This window comes from Barbatula barbatula (genome assembly GCF_947034865.1).
Source record: "Barbatula barbatula genome assembly, chromosome: 20".
NCBI lineage: Eukaryota > Metazoa > Chordata > Actinopteri > Cypriniformes > Nemacheilidae > Barbatula > Barbatula barbatula.
The window spans coordinates 14628837-14644185 of NC_136783.1; the positions used below are offsets into that span (position 1 = coordinate 14628837).

The window sequence follows — 15349 nt, forward strand, 5'->3', positions numbered from 1 at the left end:
TTTCTGGTCAGGTCTGTGCTCTGATAATCAGGCAGAAAATAGCACACCTTGGTTTGGGGCTGCCGGTATCCAGGCACCCAAGACCCTGGCTGAATAATTTATCTTTGCATTCTTCCTGTTTAATTTATTTTTCAATAGTGCTGCTCTTCCCAGAAGCTGAAGGCAACTCTGGCTCCCAAGCCAAAAAGAAAAAGAAATTAACCCCCGGGCTTGGGCTTGATTTTAAAAGATACTTTTTTCTGAGGGATAAGATCTCAATTGTCCAGAGAGTATGCGATCAGGACCTTTAAAATTACTTGTGCACATCTTGTGAAAAAACCTAAGCAAGAGGAATACTTGAAATCGCCGAAGGATTTGTCTAGACCACATGCAGCATGTTTTCCTCAAAAGATTCAGCCTCCAAATACATTGATGAAATGATGTAAATCTCTGCATTTAAACAGCAATACAGCAAAGGTTATAAGTCATTGCAATAACCAAACATCCAATGTTTTTCACACCTTAACGAAGTTTTTCTCAGCTTCCCACACGGTTGTTACAGCAATTTTTCTTAAGTTATATGACAGCTACAAAATAATCCAACCAATCACAGAGCTTATTTCCTTATCACTTCTTGCTTTAAAAAGCAATTTTTTTACTGCACACTAAACCTGTCCTGATGAAAAGATGGGGCATCATTAACATTAATCAATTGCTAAACTAATCAATTAGCCATTCAGATTATATGATTTATGAATGTTGATCACTTTTGAGCAGTCAACCGAACTCGTCATTACCGCCATTAATGAATCCCTACAACTTTGAATAGGGGTCTACGGGCTCATCTTAAAGGGCACAGGACAATTATGAAAGCTATTAATCCCACGTCTGTCAAACCTACAATAATTTCCCATTTTAGCTATATCTTATTGGAACTGGATCAACACACAAGGCAACAATCAAAACATCGTAGTTCAAACAATTTCACCTTTGACCTCCAAACAATGAATAAACATGACATGGAATAGTGCGTATCTATAAACTGTGTCCAAGACATATCATACAAATTAGAGGCAAATGGTCATACTACCTGTAAATACATCAAGTACTTTTTCACCATAGGTTGACTATATAAATATTACATTTCTATTCCATGACACTATCTGCAGCACTTCTCATATGAAGGTAAAAGTGCCAAATGCACTTGTGTTGGGAGGTGCAAGGAAACCTTGATGCAAGTCGTTCTTGTTGGCTGCAAGACAACCATCTCTCTATAAATTCTATTGTATCATAAGTATAATTACATACAGTCACAAATATTACGGTTGTATTGTTTAAGGGAATATGAACTTGTTTTCCTGCAGTATTTTAGGTCTGAAAAAATACAGTGCATCTTTTCTATTATTTGACCTGTTTCCCCAGTTTACATTTTCTATAAATAAATGGGCAATTCTTTGAAAATGTCAACCTTAAAATGAAAAACCTTTTTTTAACCAAAGGTTTTTTACTATACTCACAGCACATATATTAACATTTGGTGGTTTTAATACCCACGTGATGTCTCTACTCAAGTTTTGATCGCATGTTTTTTTCTAAATCAGTTAAGTGCCATTTTCAGGATTGTCACATCCATAACGGTACATATAAAAATGTACTTTATTATGTTCTATAAAGAGTCATCTCGTCTCCATTTGTTGGGTATAATCGCTTCAGGTTTGCACATTTTTACTCACAGAAATCCTACAAAGTTTGTCGTCTCCCAAAAATAGTGTCCCTTTTTGACACATCCATAACGTTTATTTACCCATTTAAAATTGATGTTTAAACTATAACAACAACGGTTTAGTAAAATGTAAACAAATGGTTCAATATATGGGTAACAAACACATTCTCGCTTGAATTTCCCAAATAAAAAAATAACTTTTATTTGGGATCTGGGAATACTGTTGGCACCTGACGGAATGAAACAGAAATTACCATTTTACTTTCACATGGCTATGAAGAGTAAATTCAGAAAAACTTTTTTTAATAGGTTCTCTTTTTTTTCCCCACAGCTGTATGTTACAGATGTAACATGATAAATGAAGATAAGCTCATCGCCAACGAATCATTTCACCGACACCTAAAACACATTTACGCAATGCATTTAAGCATCATAAACTACTATTTAAAGCGGAAAAATATCACACTGTACACAGAGTACGATCTCGTCATCGACGCATTAACAATGAAAGACAGCTGAAGGTGACAGAGAGACCGCCGGACGTCATTTAAATTAAATTGACCTGCAAACAACTTAAAAACTGTCAATGCAAAAAACTGTTAGCGTTCCTTTTAATTAGCATAAAAGTCTTGGAAACGTGAAAGCCCTTGGGAAGGGAGTATCTGTAGGCTGCAACACAATCCCTTGAGAGGTAGCAACATTTCAAGAAATGTATGTAAGGAGAGTAGATAAATCGAAAATATTTGACATTATAATAAGGTTATAATAATGTCAGGGCTGATACATATCTTGTTTAGATTATGAACTCAACGTTTTAAAGTCTTAAATGTAACAGACAGAAAATGAAAATACTCCTTCACATAACTTGCATTTCCAAACAAATTTGAGAAATGAGTGGTGCTTGCCTGTGAAAAGCTGTTAAGTCAATGCTTGACCCAAGCCGAAAGAGCCTACATACGTGTACAATCTTCATTTCCCTTGATATAGCTCAGGTCACTCCTTCAATATAAATCTAATGGATTTTTAATCACACTGCAGATGAAAATCATCTGTCGGATTGCCAGCAAAGCACAATGCACACATCTCAAAATGCAGGATTCAATGCATCATTCAAGGCCACTGTGTGTTGCAGGGCAGAAATATTCAAAAATGTAATTATTGTCATTTCTATTAATATTAATATTTTTAATAAAATTTTCAATCAATTACTTAGTTACAGTGTAACACAATATAAACTATGCGCTGCTTGAACATGAGAGCAATGTTGCAAACACGGCAGCCTCATTCTAAAAGAAACATTTATGACCCGGCTTACAGTGTGGTCTCTAAACTAGACATAAGACATACTGCCCTACTCAGACCTCCCTGACTAGAACCTCCATGAGTCCACTCAAAGGTGAGTCTGATTGCATCTTGCTCGGAGCTGTTGGGGCACAGACGTAAGGGGAACAATCTTTCTGAGAAACATGCCTCAGTTCCTATCTCCCGCAAACAGCAGAGTCCATATTCCCGCCACATTACAATATTGATGGAACATATCAAGAGACCCCTGCGCAGCTTTGAAGCTCCTCTTCCAGGGGGAGGGCTGCGTGGAAGAAGGCAAATTCCAAATTGAACATTAGAGATGCAAGCATGTTGGCCGCGCATTCGCAACAGAATCCATCCAGCGATAGATTATTTTGTATTTAGTGGAGCAGATCCCAGGAGTGTCAATATCAGAGGATTACAGCAAAACATGAAATTAGCATTCAGTCCCATTCCCCTGCATGCCTCTGCTCTTCTCTTTATGTCACACTGCGTGAGTGAGTGTGTGTGTGTCTCTGTGTGTGAACGCATTCGCACAAGATGGCTGAGGATACAAAGAAAAATGGAAGTGTTCTGTGGTGGTGCTATATGGAAAAGAAGGTTAACCGAGGGCCTGATGGTACATAGAGCTGATGTTGCATTGATTGATTGTTTGTATTGTGTATATTTCAGAATAAAAAAATGTATACGTTCATTTTTATATGTATTTATTCTCCAGCCTTCCGGTCAAAACTTGGTCAGCCTGGGATGTGTTTGTTTGCAGAAGGTGCAGACTCGTCCGTTTTGTTGTGAAGAACCACTGGTCGCCTGCAAGCTGCATGCCGACTAAGGGGAAACAGGTGTTGGTCTTCCCCTCTTGCGGTGTAAGTGCTGGGCTGAAGTGCTTTCTCCTCCACCCGAGAGAGCTCCGGAGAGCACTTTTAATACGTTAGCACAAGTGCTCGCTCTCATCTATTTTCACAAGGATGCGTATGCATTTTTTAACGGCCGAAGCTGCCAACACTGTCTGCTAGCAGCCTTTTTGTATTTAGCCGATGTACAAAACGAGCATTTCTGAATAAAACAGCACTACATGAGGAGGAAACAGAGATGGAAAAGCTTACCTTTCCTGGGTCATCTTTGGAGCGAGGCACTTTGAGAAAACACTTGTTCAACGAGAGATTGTGCCGTATTGAGTTCTGCAGGAGGAAAAAGAGACAGAGGTGCGTTTAGGTTGCTTAGAAGTTAATGAGACTCCAGAAAGCACAACGATCTTATATTACACAACAACACACAGGAGCACCAAAAAACCTAATTTACATGCAGCCTATACTGTGCTGTCAGACAGCGGCGTAGCAATAGTGAGCGTGTGGAGTCCCTGCAAATAACAGAATATGAATAAAACACTGGGGTGTTATAGCACAGATCCTGCGTCATCTTTCCGCCACTATGCAAAGCAACCGGGCTGGAGAAATATATTAAAGAGATTCATCTTGCTGAAGACGACAGCCACAAGAGGCAGGAAGATTAGGACCACCAAAATATTGAGATTCCGAAACTCAATAATAAAAATCCCTGACTCGACAATTGTTAACTATGGAGCGCTGTTTCATAACTTGGGTGATTCCTAGAAATGTCTGAATGCAAATTTGCAGTTGTTTTGTTTCAAATACTTCACATCAGCCCAACGCCAGAGCTCAAACGCCAACAATAGCCTAATGTAAACGAAAAATCTAGTTTTTGTAACTGTTGTAACAATTGTAACTGATTCTCAGGGGGAAATAAATTATGCAAATTATTTTTTTTAATGTACACAATTCTTTCACAAGCTAAGGTAATTTTTCAACATGTGAGGCATAAAGCACAGAAAGCTGTCTTAAACAGAGATCGTGCCTTTATACTTGCTGTGTTCCAGCTGAAGTTCAGCCAGCCTCTTGGCTTAAGGTGCAATAAACGCACCGGTTTTTAGATCATTTGAACAAATTGTATTGACAGATGGCTGCGATACAATAGCTCTGGGATCTTCGCGTGAGCTGCTGCGATGTGGCATGAGACTGTGACGGTGGGAGGCGACCGCATCGTCACGAGAATGTCACAATCTATGTTAATATGTGATGAATTTGTGTGTGAAAGATCTAGCGCACAACATCTAATGAGGCCGGTGATGGGTCATTTCCTGCGGGCGGTAAGAGGTTGAAGCAGGATCGTGTTGGATGTTTCACAGCAGACCATGGGGAACAGCAGGTCAAGGTAAGGTAGTCTCCAACTACGTTAGCAGTAACCGGAGCTATTAGAGCCAATAAAGGTGAGATCTGGTGGACAGCTTAACTTATATTGCAGGGAATTTAACCCTGTCAGCGCACGCAGCTTTATGCTTTTATAGAGGTTTACAGACCACAGCTGATAACTCACGAACAGATAGGCGGGACAGAACAGTTAACTTAACCCAGAGATGAACCCTACGGCCTCGACATCTATCCACAGACTCCAATCTTGTAGGACATTAAAACTTTAGCAGCCACAGCGGCTCTGTGCAATGGAACACACGGGGAGCCGATGGTTTGGTCTCGCCCTGGAAAGGTACAAACACAATGAAAACCACTTGAAAATGTTGTCTGCTTGACTGCTTGATAAATCTGGGTACAGAGTATCTGATCATATTAGTAATATTAATAAACAAAATAAATGTAAGTAAATAAATAACTAAATACTGTAACTTAAAAACGTAAGCCAATTGAAAAATGACCAGGGCTTTAATAGGAAAGATGTTTATGACACCACCGGACCATGGATACTTTATATCAAGCTGGGTGACGATTTAAGCGAACATGCGCGTGAAATGGAAACTTTCTATCTCTAGCTCTCACTCTCTCACTTTTGTCTGTCACTGCCCAAACAACCCCCCCCCTCTCTGCTGGGGGCCGCAGGGTTCACGGCTAGCTCAGCAGGGTTCCTGCAGACAGACACCACTAATAAGCACTACCGCACCAGTCCAGTCTGTCTCCAGATCTCTATCAGGGGAACTAACCAGGAGAGCCGCAGGGCCAGCTGCCTTTCTGACACACTGAGTCCGAGTGTGTCTGTGAGAGAGAAAAGGGAATGACCGAGAGAAAGTAGGGATGTGACAGCTTGGGTGTGTATAAACAGACACTGGATGGATCAAACGGATCCTGTGGAGTAGAGCCTACCAAACCCAAATCGCATTATAAACATTGGCAAGACTTATAATTGCAACATGAAAAGTAATATGAAATGGAATCTGACCGAGTTTTAAATGTTCCATGTCTTATCGTGCACAATTCAACGTTTTTCCAAAAAGGGGAAAAGTTTGCCTTTAGAGATTTTCATTAAAATGTAATAACTTGCACTGCCTCTGAAATGACTTTCTTGTTCTGCTGATATCTCACAGCCCGTATGCGTTATTGGTTAATGTTAACCAAAGTAAGGGTAATGCAACCATTCTAAAATGTTGGCAAATGTTATCATGGTTATTTAATGCTGCCTAATGCTAATGTTTTAGAGATTACGGCAATAACAGTGAATTATGATGGCTATGAAAAAGAAACCTAACGAATGGGATGCTCTCGAGAGGGAGGCAAGCAATCTTTCCACAATCCCAACAAACTCCCAATCAGGTCTAGCTCAGTATGGCTACTTTTCACAACCCAATCACTTCTGGTAGATAACATCCTCTAATCAGCCATTTAAGAGATGCCTGTTAGTACACATACACACACACACACTGAATATGTTATGCTTAACGGCATAGTTCAAAACACAAGTGATGAGGAGTGATGAAGAGGAGGAAAGCAATTGGGGTGAGAACGTTAAGAGGGTCAGACACAGAGCACTGTGTGAGCGTTTGTCCATTACCGCCTTTGTAGACCACAATGTAGCTGGAACCCACAGCAGGATCCCTTCTTTCATAACCCCCTGTAGAAACCACGCTCTCTGACAGTCGGAGCACCCATCCGCCCACTCAGCCCACTCTCTCGCCCACCTCTATGCATACGACAGGCAGGCAAAATTGGGTCAGGCTGACCTCCTCGTCCCGAGTATCAAGTGCTCAGCGTGAGTCAAAGGGACAGGCCATGTCGCAGCGGAGTTCTTCATCAAGAATGTTCCGAGGTACCCCGCCTGCTCAACCCAGGGAGTCCAGGTTACAGCACAACCATGCCATCACTGCCAACAAATCCATCCTGACATCTTCACTGGGGGGTTGACCTCAACTGATGATGATTTGATTAAAACCTGATCCGCATTCTAACATTTGAACGACTTGATGTAAACAGTCTCAATCTGACAAAACAAAAAGAGCATCTCATTGGTGCTACACTATTATTATTAACAGCTATTATAAAGACAGTAGAAAGATTCAACATTGAAACATTTGTGTGGTTACTCTGGACGCACAGTTCCCTTGTAATTGAGTTCTTAAAAGAAGTACTAAATAATATGAGCTGTTTTTTTCTCTAAATGGAGTGTTTCATAAAAAGGTTGGAGGAAGGAGGAGAAAATGTGAGCTGTTCAAAAGTCACATCCACTTGAGGGGTGTTGTGGGTGGTTGTTAGCACTTTTCTATGTGGTTTGTAAGAGTGTGCTGAGTAGTTGCGATCACAACAGCTCAACTCCAAGTCCAATATTTGTAATATTATTCATAATAGCTAATGTTAGTGCTGGTCCAGACACCAGAATATAGAAATGCTATTGGTTGAGTTATGTGCCAACATATAACACTTAATTTATTTTGATCTATTGACAGAAATGCAATATAACATCCATAACTATGTCTTCAGAGGTGTAAAAGGCCTTTCATAATGAAGCATTATGCTTTATTTCCTTAGACATTTCTATCTACTTACACCACCCTTTGTATGGAATTTGCCATGTTGTTTCTACAGTAGCCCTAAATGGACAAACTGCTCTGAAGAGCGCTTTTCGTAAATATGTTATCTCCTTCGAAAAAGAAGTGAAAACATGATGACATCTTAGTTCTGTGTCAGCCACCGTAGTGCTTCGAAAAGTAATGGGTAAGTGGTGGAGTGAGCCGCTGGTTGCAATTTGCAACCTCGCTGCAAGATGCCGCTAGGTTAAATACACTGGACCTTTAAAGAGATAACTCAAAAATAAAATCTGTAATCATTTATTCACCCTCATGTCATACAAAACCTGTGCATGACTGTTTCATCTTTGGAACCCAAAAGAAGATATTTTGAAAAATGTCTCAGTGGTTTTGTGTCCATAGAAGTCAATGGGAACCAATGATCTAGTTTTCAACACTGTGTTGCAGGGTCCTTTGATGGACAGAATACCGCTCAAGCGCAACGCATCTAGTAATCTGTGGTAAACCATACCCATGACCCTTTATTTCTTACAGTAAAATCCTTGTTAAATTAACACAAAGGCACAAAGCAAAGAACAACAATTAGCACATTCAGAGTCTACAGAAACATGCCTGCCAAAGTAACTGCATCAACAACAGCATTAACATTTGACTGACAACCTTTCATTGGAGACTAAAAGGGATAGTTTGCCAAAAAATTAGAAATCTTTTATGATGTTCAAAACAGTAAAACTAGATCATTGATTCCCATTGACTTCTATGGACACAAAAATACTGAGACATTTTTCAAAATATCTTCTTTTGGGTTTAATCTTTTAAACATTCATGCTCAGGTTTTGTATGACATGAGGGTGAATAAATGATTACATATTACAGAAACATGCCTGCCAAAGTAACCGCATCAACAACAGCATTAACATTTGATAGACAACCTTTTATTGGAGACTTAACCTAGCATCTGCTCACTGTCTTAGTCACATTGCAGTTGGTTGTTTTGTGTCTTGTGTGACTTAAGCATGAACTGCTAATTTGAGGGCATGTGTCCAGCCAGCAGACAAAATAATTTTCAGCACAAAGCTGCTATTATATTTATTATGCAAGTGGTGTGGAAAATAAGAGGGTTGATGGAGAGAGAAGCACAACACTCAGGTACTGAGCAGAACGAAGGACACTTTGCCATGAAACATATTCTGGAATTCCCAGCATTCCACCTTCGAGACTGTCATTTTTGCCTTGTACCTAAGCCCACTCATACCACATCATATTTTATATCCTCTCTCACCTAAGCATTGAATATCTCTGACAAATGGGCATTTTCTGCAAGCCGCATTGGGTTTACTCACCCACTGCAGTTTCTGACAAACCTTCTGCAAACACACAGACGTACGCAGGCATTTCTTAAGCTTGCAGTATCTCTACACAGTTTAGGGAATGTAACACGTTGGCAGGGTCTATTTGTAGTGGCCGTGGGAAGATGCCCCGACTGGCTTTTCATGTACATGGTGAGCGAATGGACCTTAGAGAAGCATACTGTACCATCCGGCTCGAAAACCCAAAATCTGAAAATAATCCCCATTTTTGACTGGCAGCCCATGTGACTGATGGGTGTTAATGGATGGAGTAAAGTTTTAATCCACTTAGAGCGTGGACAATCCCTAACCTTAGGCCATGGTGAGGTTTGAGGACAGCATGACAATGTGCGAGAGAGGCTGGAGCTGATAAGGTGGTATGAGGATGAGCATCATACTGTAGCTGTAACTGTACCTGCCCTGTTTACATCTGTCTTGAGAGGTCTGATCATAGTCACACAAACACGCACGTAAAAGCATTGAATTATAAATATACATTTTGCAATGGTTTATAATTTTACTTTATTTGCACTGAAAACCCTGTGTTTCTAAAATAATGTTGATTGATATTTTGAACCTCAGATGGTAACTGAACCTCAGATATGTTGGTATCATAACTGGGTGGATATTTTCGTTTTAAAGCCACATACACACAAAAAGATTTTAAACTTTCTGCTTTATTTTAATGGATGATGAAGCACATGGCACTTTTACCCAGGAGGTATCAAGCCACAGCTCAGACTTTCCACTAGAAATGCATTTTGGTCACATGCATTTCTGAATTCCTCCAAATGTGGTGGCTCTTTTAGAAATGTATTTCTGCTTTTATTTAACAAACGTTATTCTTCATTTAAATGGTTATCCTTTAAGAACGCACAAGCCAAGCAAAACTGCATTTGTAACTTCAGCTTCCAGACATACAGCCCACAACTGACAAGCCATGGACGACTAGTTGAACTTTTTCTACGTCTTTTCAAGGACTTCAAAGGTATTTGATCTCTTTTCTCTTGGCATCTAGTAGCAATGTGTTGGCATGCATCGGTTTCAAGCTCATTCATTCTCTGATCTTTACTCGCTTATATGTTGTTTTAATAAAACATGAAGCCTTTGTGAGACGCAGCAAAAACGCATGCCAAGGTGAACAACCGCGATAAACATAAAGAGCCCCATTAAACGGCGCAATCCCAATAAGTCGCAGTGAGAACGAGAAGCAGCGTGGTCAATACCAGCTTGATGTAATGCTGTTTGTGGTGTTACTCGCTGAGGTATTGCAATAATTAAAATGTGCAGATCCCATACAAAATAATATAACACCGTGGGGAACGGACTAATTCTGCGTTTAAATTAAACTCATCTTTCATGTAAAGTATGTTAATTTATGAGACTAATAATACATGGATACAGTGTTAGGTGAGCTCCAAACAGAATCTAGGCTAAACAATGAAGTCACCACTGGTTCTTTAACATAGGGATGCTCCGATCCACCTTTTTTGCTTCCGATACCGATTCCGATACCTGAGATTCAGTATCGGCCGATACCGAGTACCGATCCGATACTAAGGTAAAAATTTTAAAGTGCACAATTACTTAATAAACTATGTGCATTGCTGTGCAAGACATCAGGCTCGACTTAACATAAATTTCCTGACCCCGTAAAACAAAATAACAAACTAATGATTCACAAATTTAGTAAATAGTTTATTAAACCAGCACCGGTGCAAAACAAATGAAAAATAAAACAAAAGTGTTCACTATCTTTGGACAAAAGACATTCAAAATTAAAGTGCAAATTAAGCAGCTGAATATAACAACAGCTTCACTAGCTTGATAAACGGGTATAAATAAATGGAAACAAAATCTCTTAATAATTTTTAAGAAAGTGCAAAAATAATTAAAAAGTCAATTCGCAAAAAAGCTGCTGAAATAGAGCAAAAAAGTACTAGCTTTACTGCTTTAGATATTCAAAATAACATGAATCAGATCTTTTTAATGCTTTAGTCACTAAAGCAAAGTCCACTTAACTAAACTAAAGTTTAGTGAAAATAAAATTTAACATCCAACACAGAAACAGATGAATAAAACACTAGCTTCCCTAGCTGAGTAAAACTGCACATGTTTGTTGCATTTAACGTGGCATTTTGTGGCACAAAATTCTCATCCAACCAGTCCGCGGTTAAACTTAAAAGCGACACAGGGGACACGTCGCAGCTCCAGATATCTGTTGTAAAACTCACCTCATTGACATCTTTAATTTTTTCGGATATGTGTTTGCTTTTTGACTTTTCGGTACAGTTCAAGGTAGAGTTAAATATTTACGCTTCGGCGTGTCGTACTGCGGCTCCAGGTGGTTTATAAGGAGTCTGAAGCCATTATTCGCAACGACGGACAGCGGTTGCCCATCCATAACAATGAAAGCGGTGGAACTTATTGGCGTAGCTGTTGTAAAATAACTCCAAATGACAGATATTTTGGCTCGCTCCATGCTGTTCGCTGCTATATGTTCACTTGTTCACGTGCACTACGTACAGAGCACGTTGCTAGCGTATGATGTCGCACGTTGCTAGCGTATGATGTCACACGTTGCTAGCGTATGATGTCGCACGTTGCGCAAAGCACAGCCGCCCACGAGAGTGTTTAAGCGCCGGTGTCTCCATGAACTTTTACATCGTCTAGCACAAATTTTATGTCAGATCGGGTATCGGTGACAAATTGCACCGATACCCGATCTAGAATTTTATTACGTATCGACGCCGATACCCGATACGAATATCGGATCGGAGCATCCCTACTTTAACATACTTGAAAAATGCTACCTTGAGCAAAGAAATCTGTTTACAGTTGAAGAGATATTGAGGAGATCAAATATCAAGAGAAGTTCCCTTCTTTCACAAACGTATAGCCAAATGCAAATAAAAGAAATAAATTGCCTCGATACAACATCTTCAAGAATCCTAAGGGCTTGCTGCATGATCCTCTTTTCAAAGACTAATATATATATATATATATTTTTTTTTTACGTGGCCATGACAGTCTTTCAAATGGTCTTCCTCTTGTACACAAAAGCATAGTTGTGGCATGATCTAACCCACTTACTCTCCAAGTTTTTGCAAACCAAACTGTGAAAAGTTTTCAATAGAAACCCAAACATTAGTGTCCTACTGTGTGGTCAGGGTTCAAAAAGAGACAAGAGATGACCATTCATTCAGAACGTTACGCTGGCTTTGTCACCCAAGGTGCTTTTAAACCTGAAGACAGTGCTATTTCATGTGACCTGACCCTTTCTAGCGATTTCAAAGCCCTCTGTATCATTTCCTGCATCTTTTCAAGGCTGCAGTATTTAGTACCTCAGATGAGAGCCGGAGAGCCCAATTTAAAACAGCAGCCATTTACCATGGTTTCTAAATGCTGGTGGGATTAATTCTGAATTCTGAACAACGGGTCAAAAATACTAATAAAAGATACAAGGAGTTTTAATCAACGTCCTGTAAAGCTCTCCTTTTTCGGAAGGCACACTCTTACATCAGTGTTAAGACCTTAACAAACAGCCAAAGAGGTTTTTTCTGAATTTTCAATCAACCTTGGAGAATGGTAAAATCCACTGAATACGGCGCTGCTGTCCTATAGCTCTGGATAAGAGAGAAGACATTCAGAGGATTGAATTTCTCCGTCCTTCATAGTTTCGGCTAGTCAAAACGAAAGAAAATCTTCAACGGTATATCAACTATGGCTTGAGCCTGAAATGTGTCACTTGGGAACACAATATAAAACAACATATGTATAAAAAAATCTTTCATTATAAATAAATAATAATAAATAAATGAGACGATGTGTATGATATGATTTCATCATATTCAGTTTCAGCAGTTTAAGGCCTACAGGCATGCCAGATTAACACAATCCTGTCGCATCTCTATTAAATGTGCTATGGCAAAAGAAAAATCTAAACCAATCAGAACCACGTGCAAAAGCATCATATCCAATTGACCAGCTGTCAAGTTTAATCTCTATCCTACTGTTGTTTGACTTATAATAATATTCCTGCTCTGCATCCACTCTTGTGGATCTACTAAAACCATTGTTGTAGGTAAACTGTATGCAATCATTTTTTAGGAAGCACGGTCACCAAATATAACTGTATTATTTTGACAAAATTTAAGAAACCCCCCCATGAGAACTGGAAAGTAAAAGCCTTTTTAGTATGCGAGATGATAAAACTGATAGGAACAAGTTTAATTATTCAACTTATTTAACATGCATTCTGATTTCCCATCATTCTTAAAACTATTCTCTGCTGTAAACAAATACTATTTCACCATGCTCACTAGGATACAATTAATCTATCAAGTTTTGACAGAATCTGCACAGAAATGTTGTTATAATACACACAAACAAACATCTGTACATTAAATTTTGTTTCAATTAAGTACATTTGAGCAACTGCAGAAACTGCAGCTGGTGTACTAAGAAAAACATAAAGGGGAAGATGCGAGAGGTGAGAAATGTCTATAGCATTCAAAAATGTCTCCACACAAACAAGCATAAAACAAAATGCATTAAGCACAAGCCATCTAATGCGAGTTATCTGGTAACTCTGAGCCGTCTGCTGTATAAAACATAAAAGCCATTGTGTATCAGTCGCGTAAACATCGAGAACGTCTCACTGAGGGAGACGAAAAACTTGCCACTTATGTGTGGCATAGCTGCATGCGCCATTAAAGAAAGCTCTCTGCCCCGCTCTCCTCACAGGATCTGCAGAAGGTTATGAAAGATTGGAAGCAAAGAGATATCTCCCGGTTTACCCTCCCTGAAAGCCTTCGTGTGCTCTCAGTTCCAGATGAGCGATCTGATGAGAGCCATTTGTCAGACCCTCCTCTTAATTATCAGCCGGCTCAGAGCGGCATCCTGGAGCAGTCACTGACAATGGCACTTTAGGGCCTTATTCAGCACTGCCTCAAAACTGCTGTCAGACAGAGACATGGGGGGAGAAATCTGCATCGGTGACAGTTAAGTGAGCGCTCCTGTGGCCTGAATTAGTTTAAAAATGTCATGAGTTTTAAAACACACATTCCTCTATTCTATTATAGCCGTTTAAGATAAAATTGACTTTTCCCCCACATCTTTGATTCTGTGACACATGGATCGTTGGGTAGAAAAAATTATTTAAATGCTATAATTTAGGTCCATGCCAACAGATAAAACACAGGGTTATAGGAGTTGCGTGGGAGAGATCCCTTTATAATCAGGGCTAAGAGCAAGACAATTTGAAGACAGTTAGGCAGAGTGGAGAAAATATTAATGCTAGGGGAAATATATATTTGTACTTAGCTTCCAACAGTGTTTAAAACTGCAAGGGGTCAGAAAACAGACGGACCAAAGAGAAGCAAATGTGCGTTTAAGGTGCTCTAAGGGTTGTTTACTATTCCTCATTTGCTATTTAATTTTTTTTATTACACTTTTACTATATAGCAAAAATTTTATGTATAATAATTAAATAACCTTATGCTCTCAACATAAGACACAGGATAATTTTAGTTTCATTTAAGGAACAGGGATTGCAGTTTAATAGCTCTCATAAAGGCCGCCAGCAGCTTGTACATTTGCGGAGAGTGCTAAAATAAAGTGAAATAATATTTGGATACCACTAAGAATTTTAACACTTACTATGAACATTTAAAATGTAACTAAACGAAGAACCTGCCATTCACAAGGGGACCAATGACCACGGTTCTCGTTTCTCATTTTGGAAAGAGATTACCAGTAAATTAGTTCTTTAAAGTGGCCGTATCTCAGACAGGTTCTGTATATCTCATGTTAATCTTGAGTACTTACAGAATACCATCGAACCCTTCAAATATCTGCAGAGTCTTTTATAAAAGACAAATACATCTGTACGATTATTTTCGAAAAAATATGACGGTGTTGGGGGGGGGGCGAGTCGGGGCGGAACTAAAGCATTTGGGCACACATTGCCAAGAAAACCCTGATTCACGGGTCTGTACGGTGCTGCAAGCGAGCCACAAATGGACAGATCAGCGTGTGTCTACCCGTGCACCGAGAGGCGTGGGTAACCCACCACGCGTGATCGTGACAGGGAATTGCAACGCTTTCCCTAGAAAGAGGAATTCCTGGTAGGCACGGGTCACAAGCCTGCGTCGATTAAGTCCCTGCCCT

General features: G+C 39.6%; 1 protein-coding gene across 1 annotated transcript in view; it reads right to left on the minus strand.

Annotated features, from left to right (window-relative positions):
- foxj3 (forkhead box J3) overlaps window positions 1-15349 on the minus strand; it is a 74193-nt gene that overhangs the window by 17983 nt on the left and 40861 nt on the right. Inside the window, exon 3 of the mRNA XM_079483717.1 lies at window positions 4111-4185. Within this exon, the coding sequence (XP_079339843.1) occupies window positions 4111-4185 (75 nt within the window). The remainder of the gene's footprint in view (window positions 1-4110; window positions 4186-15349) is intronic.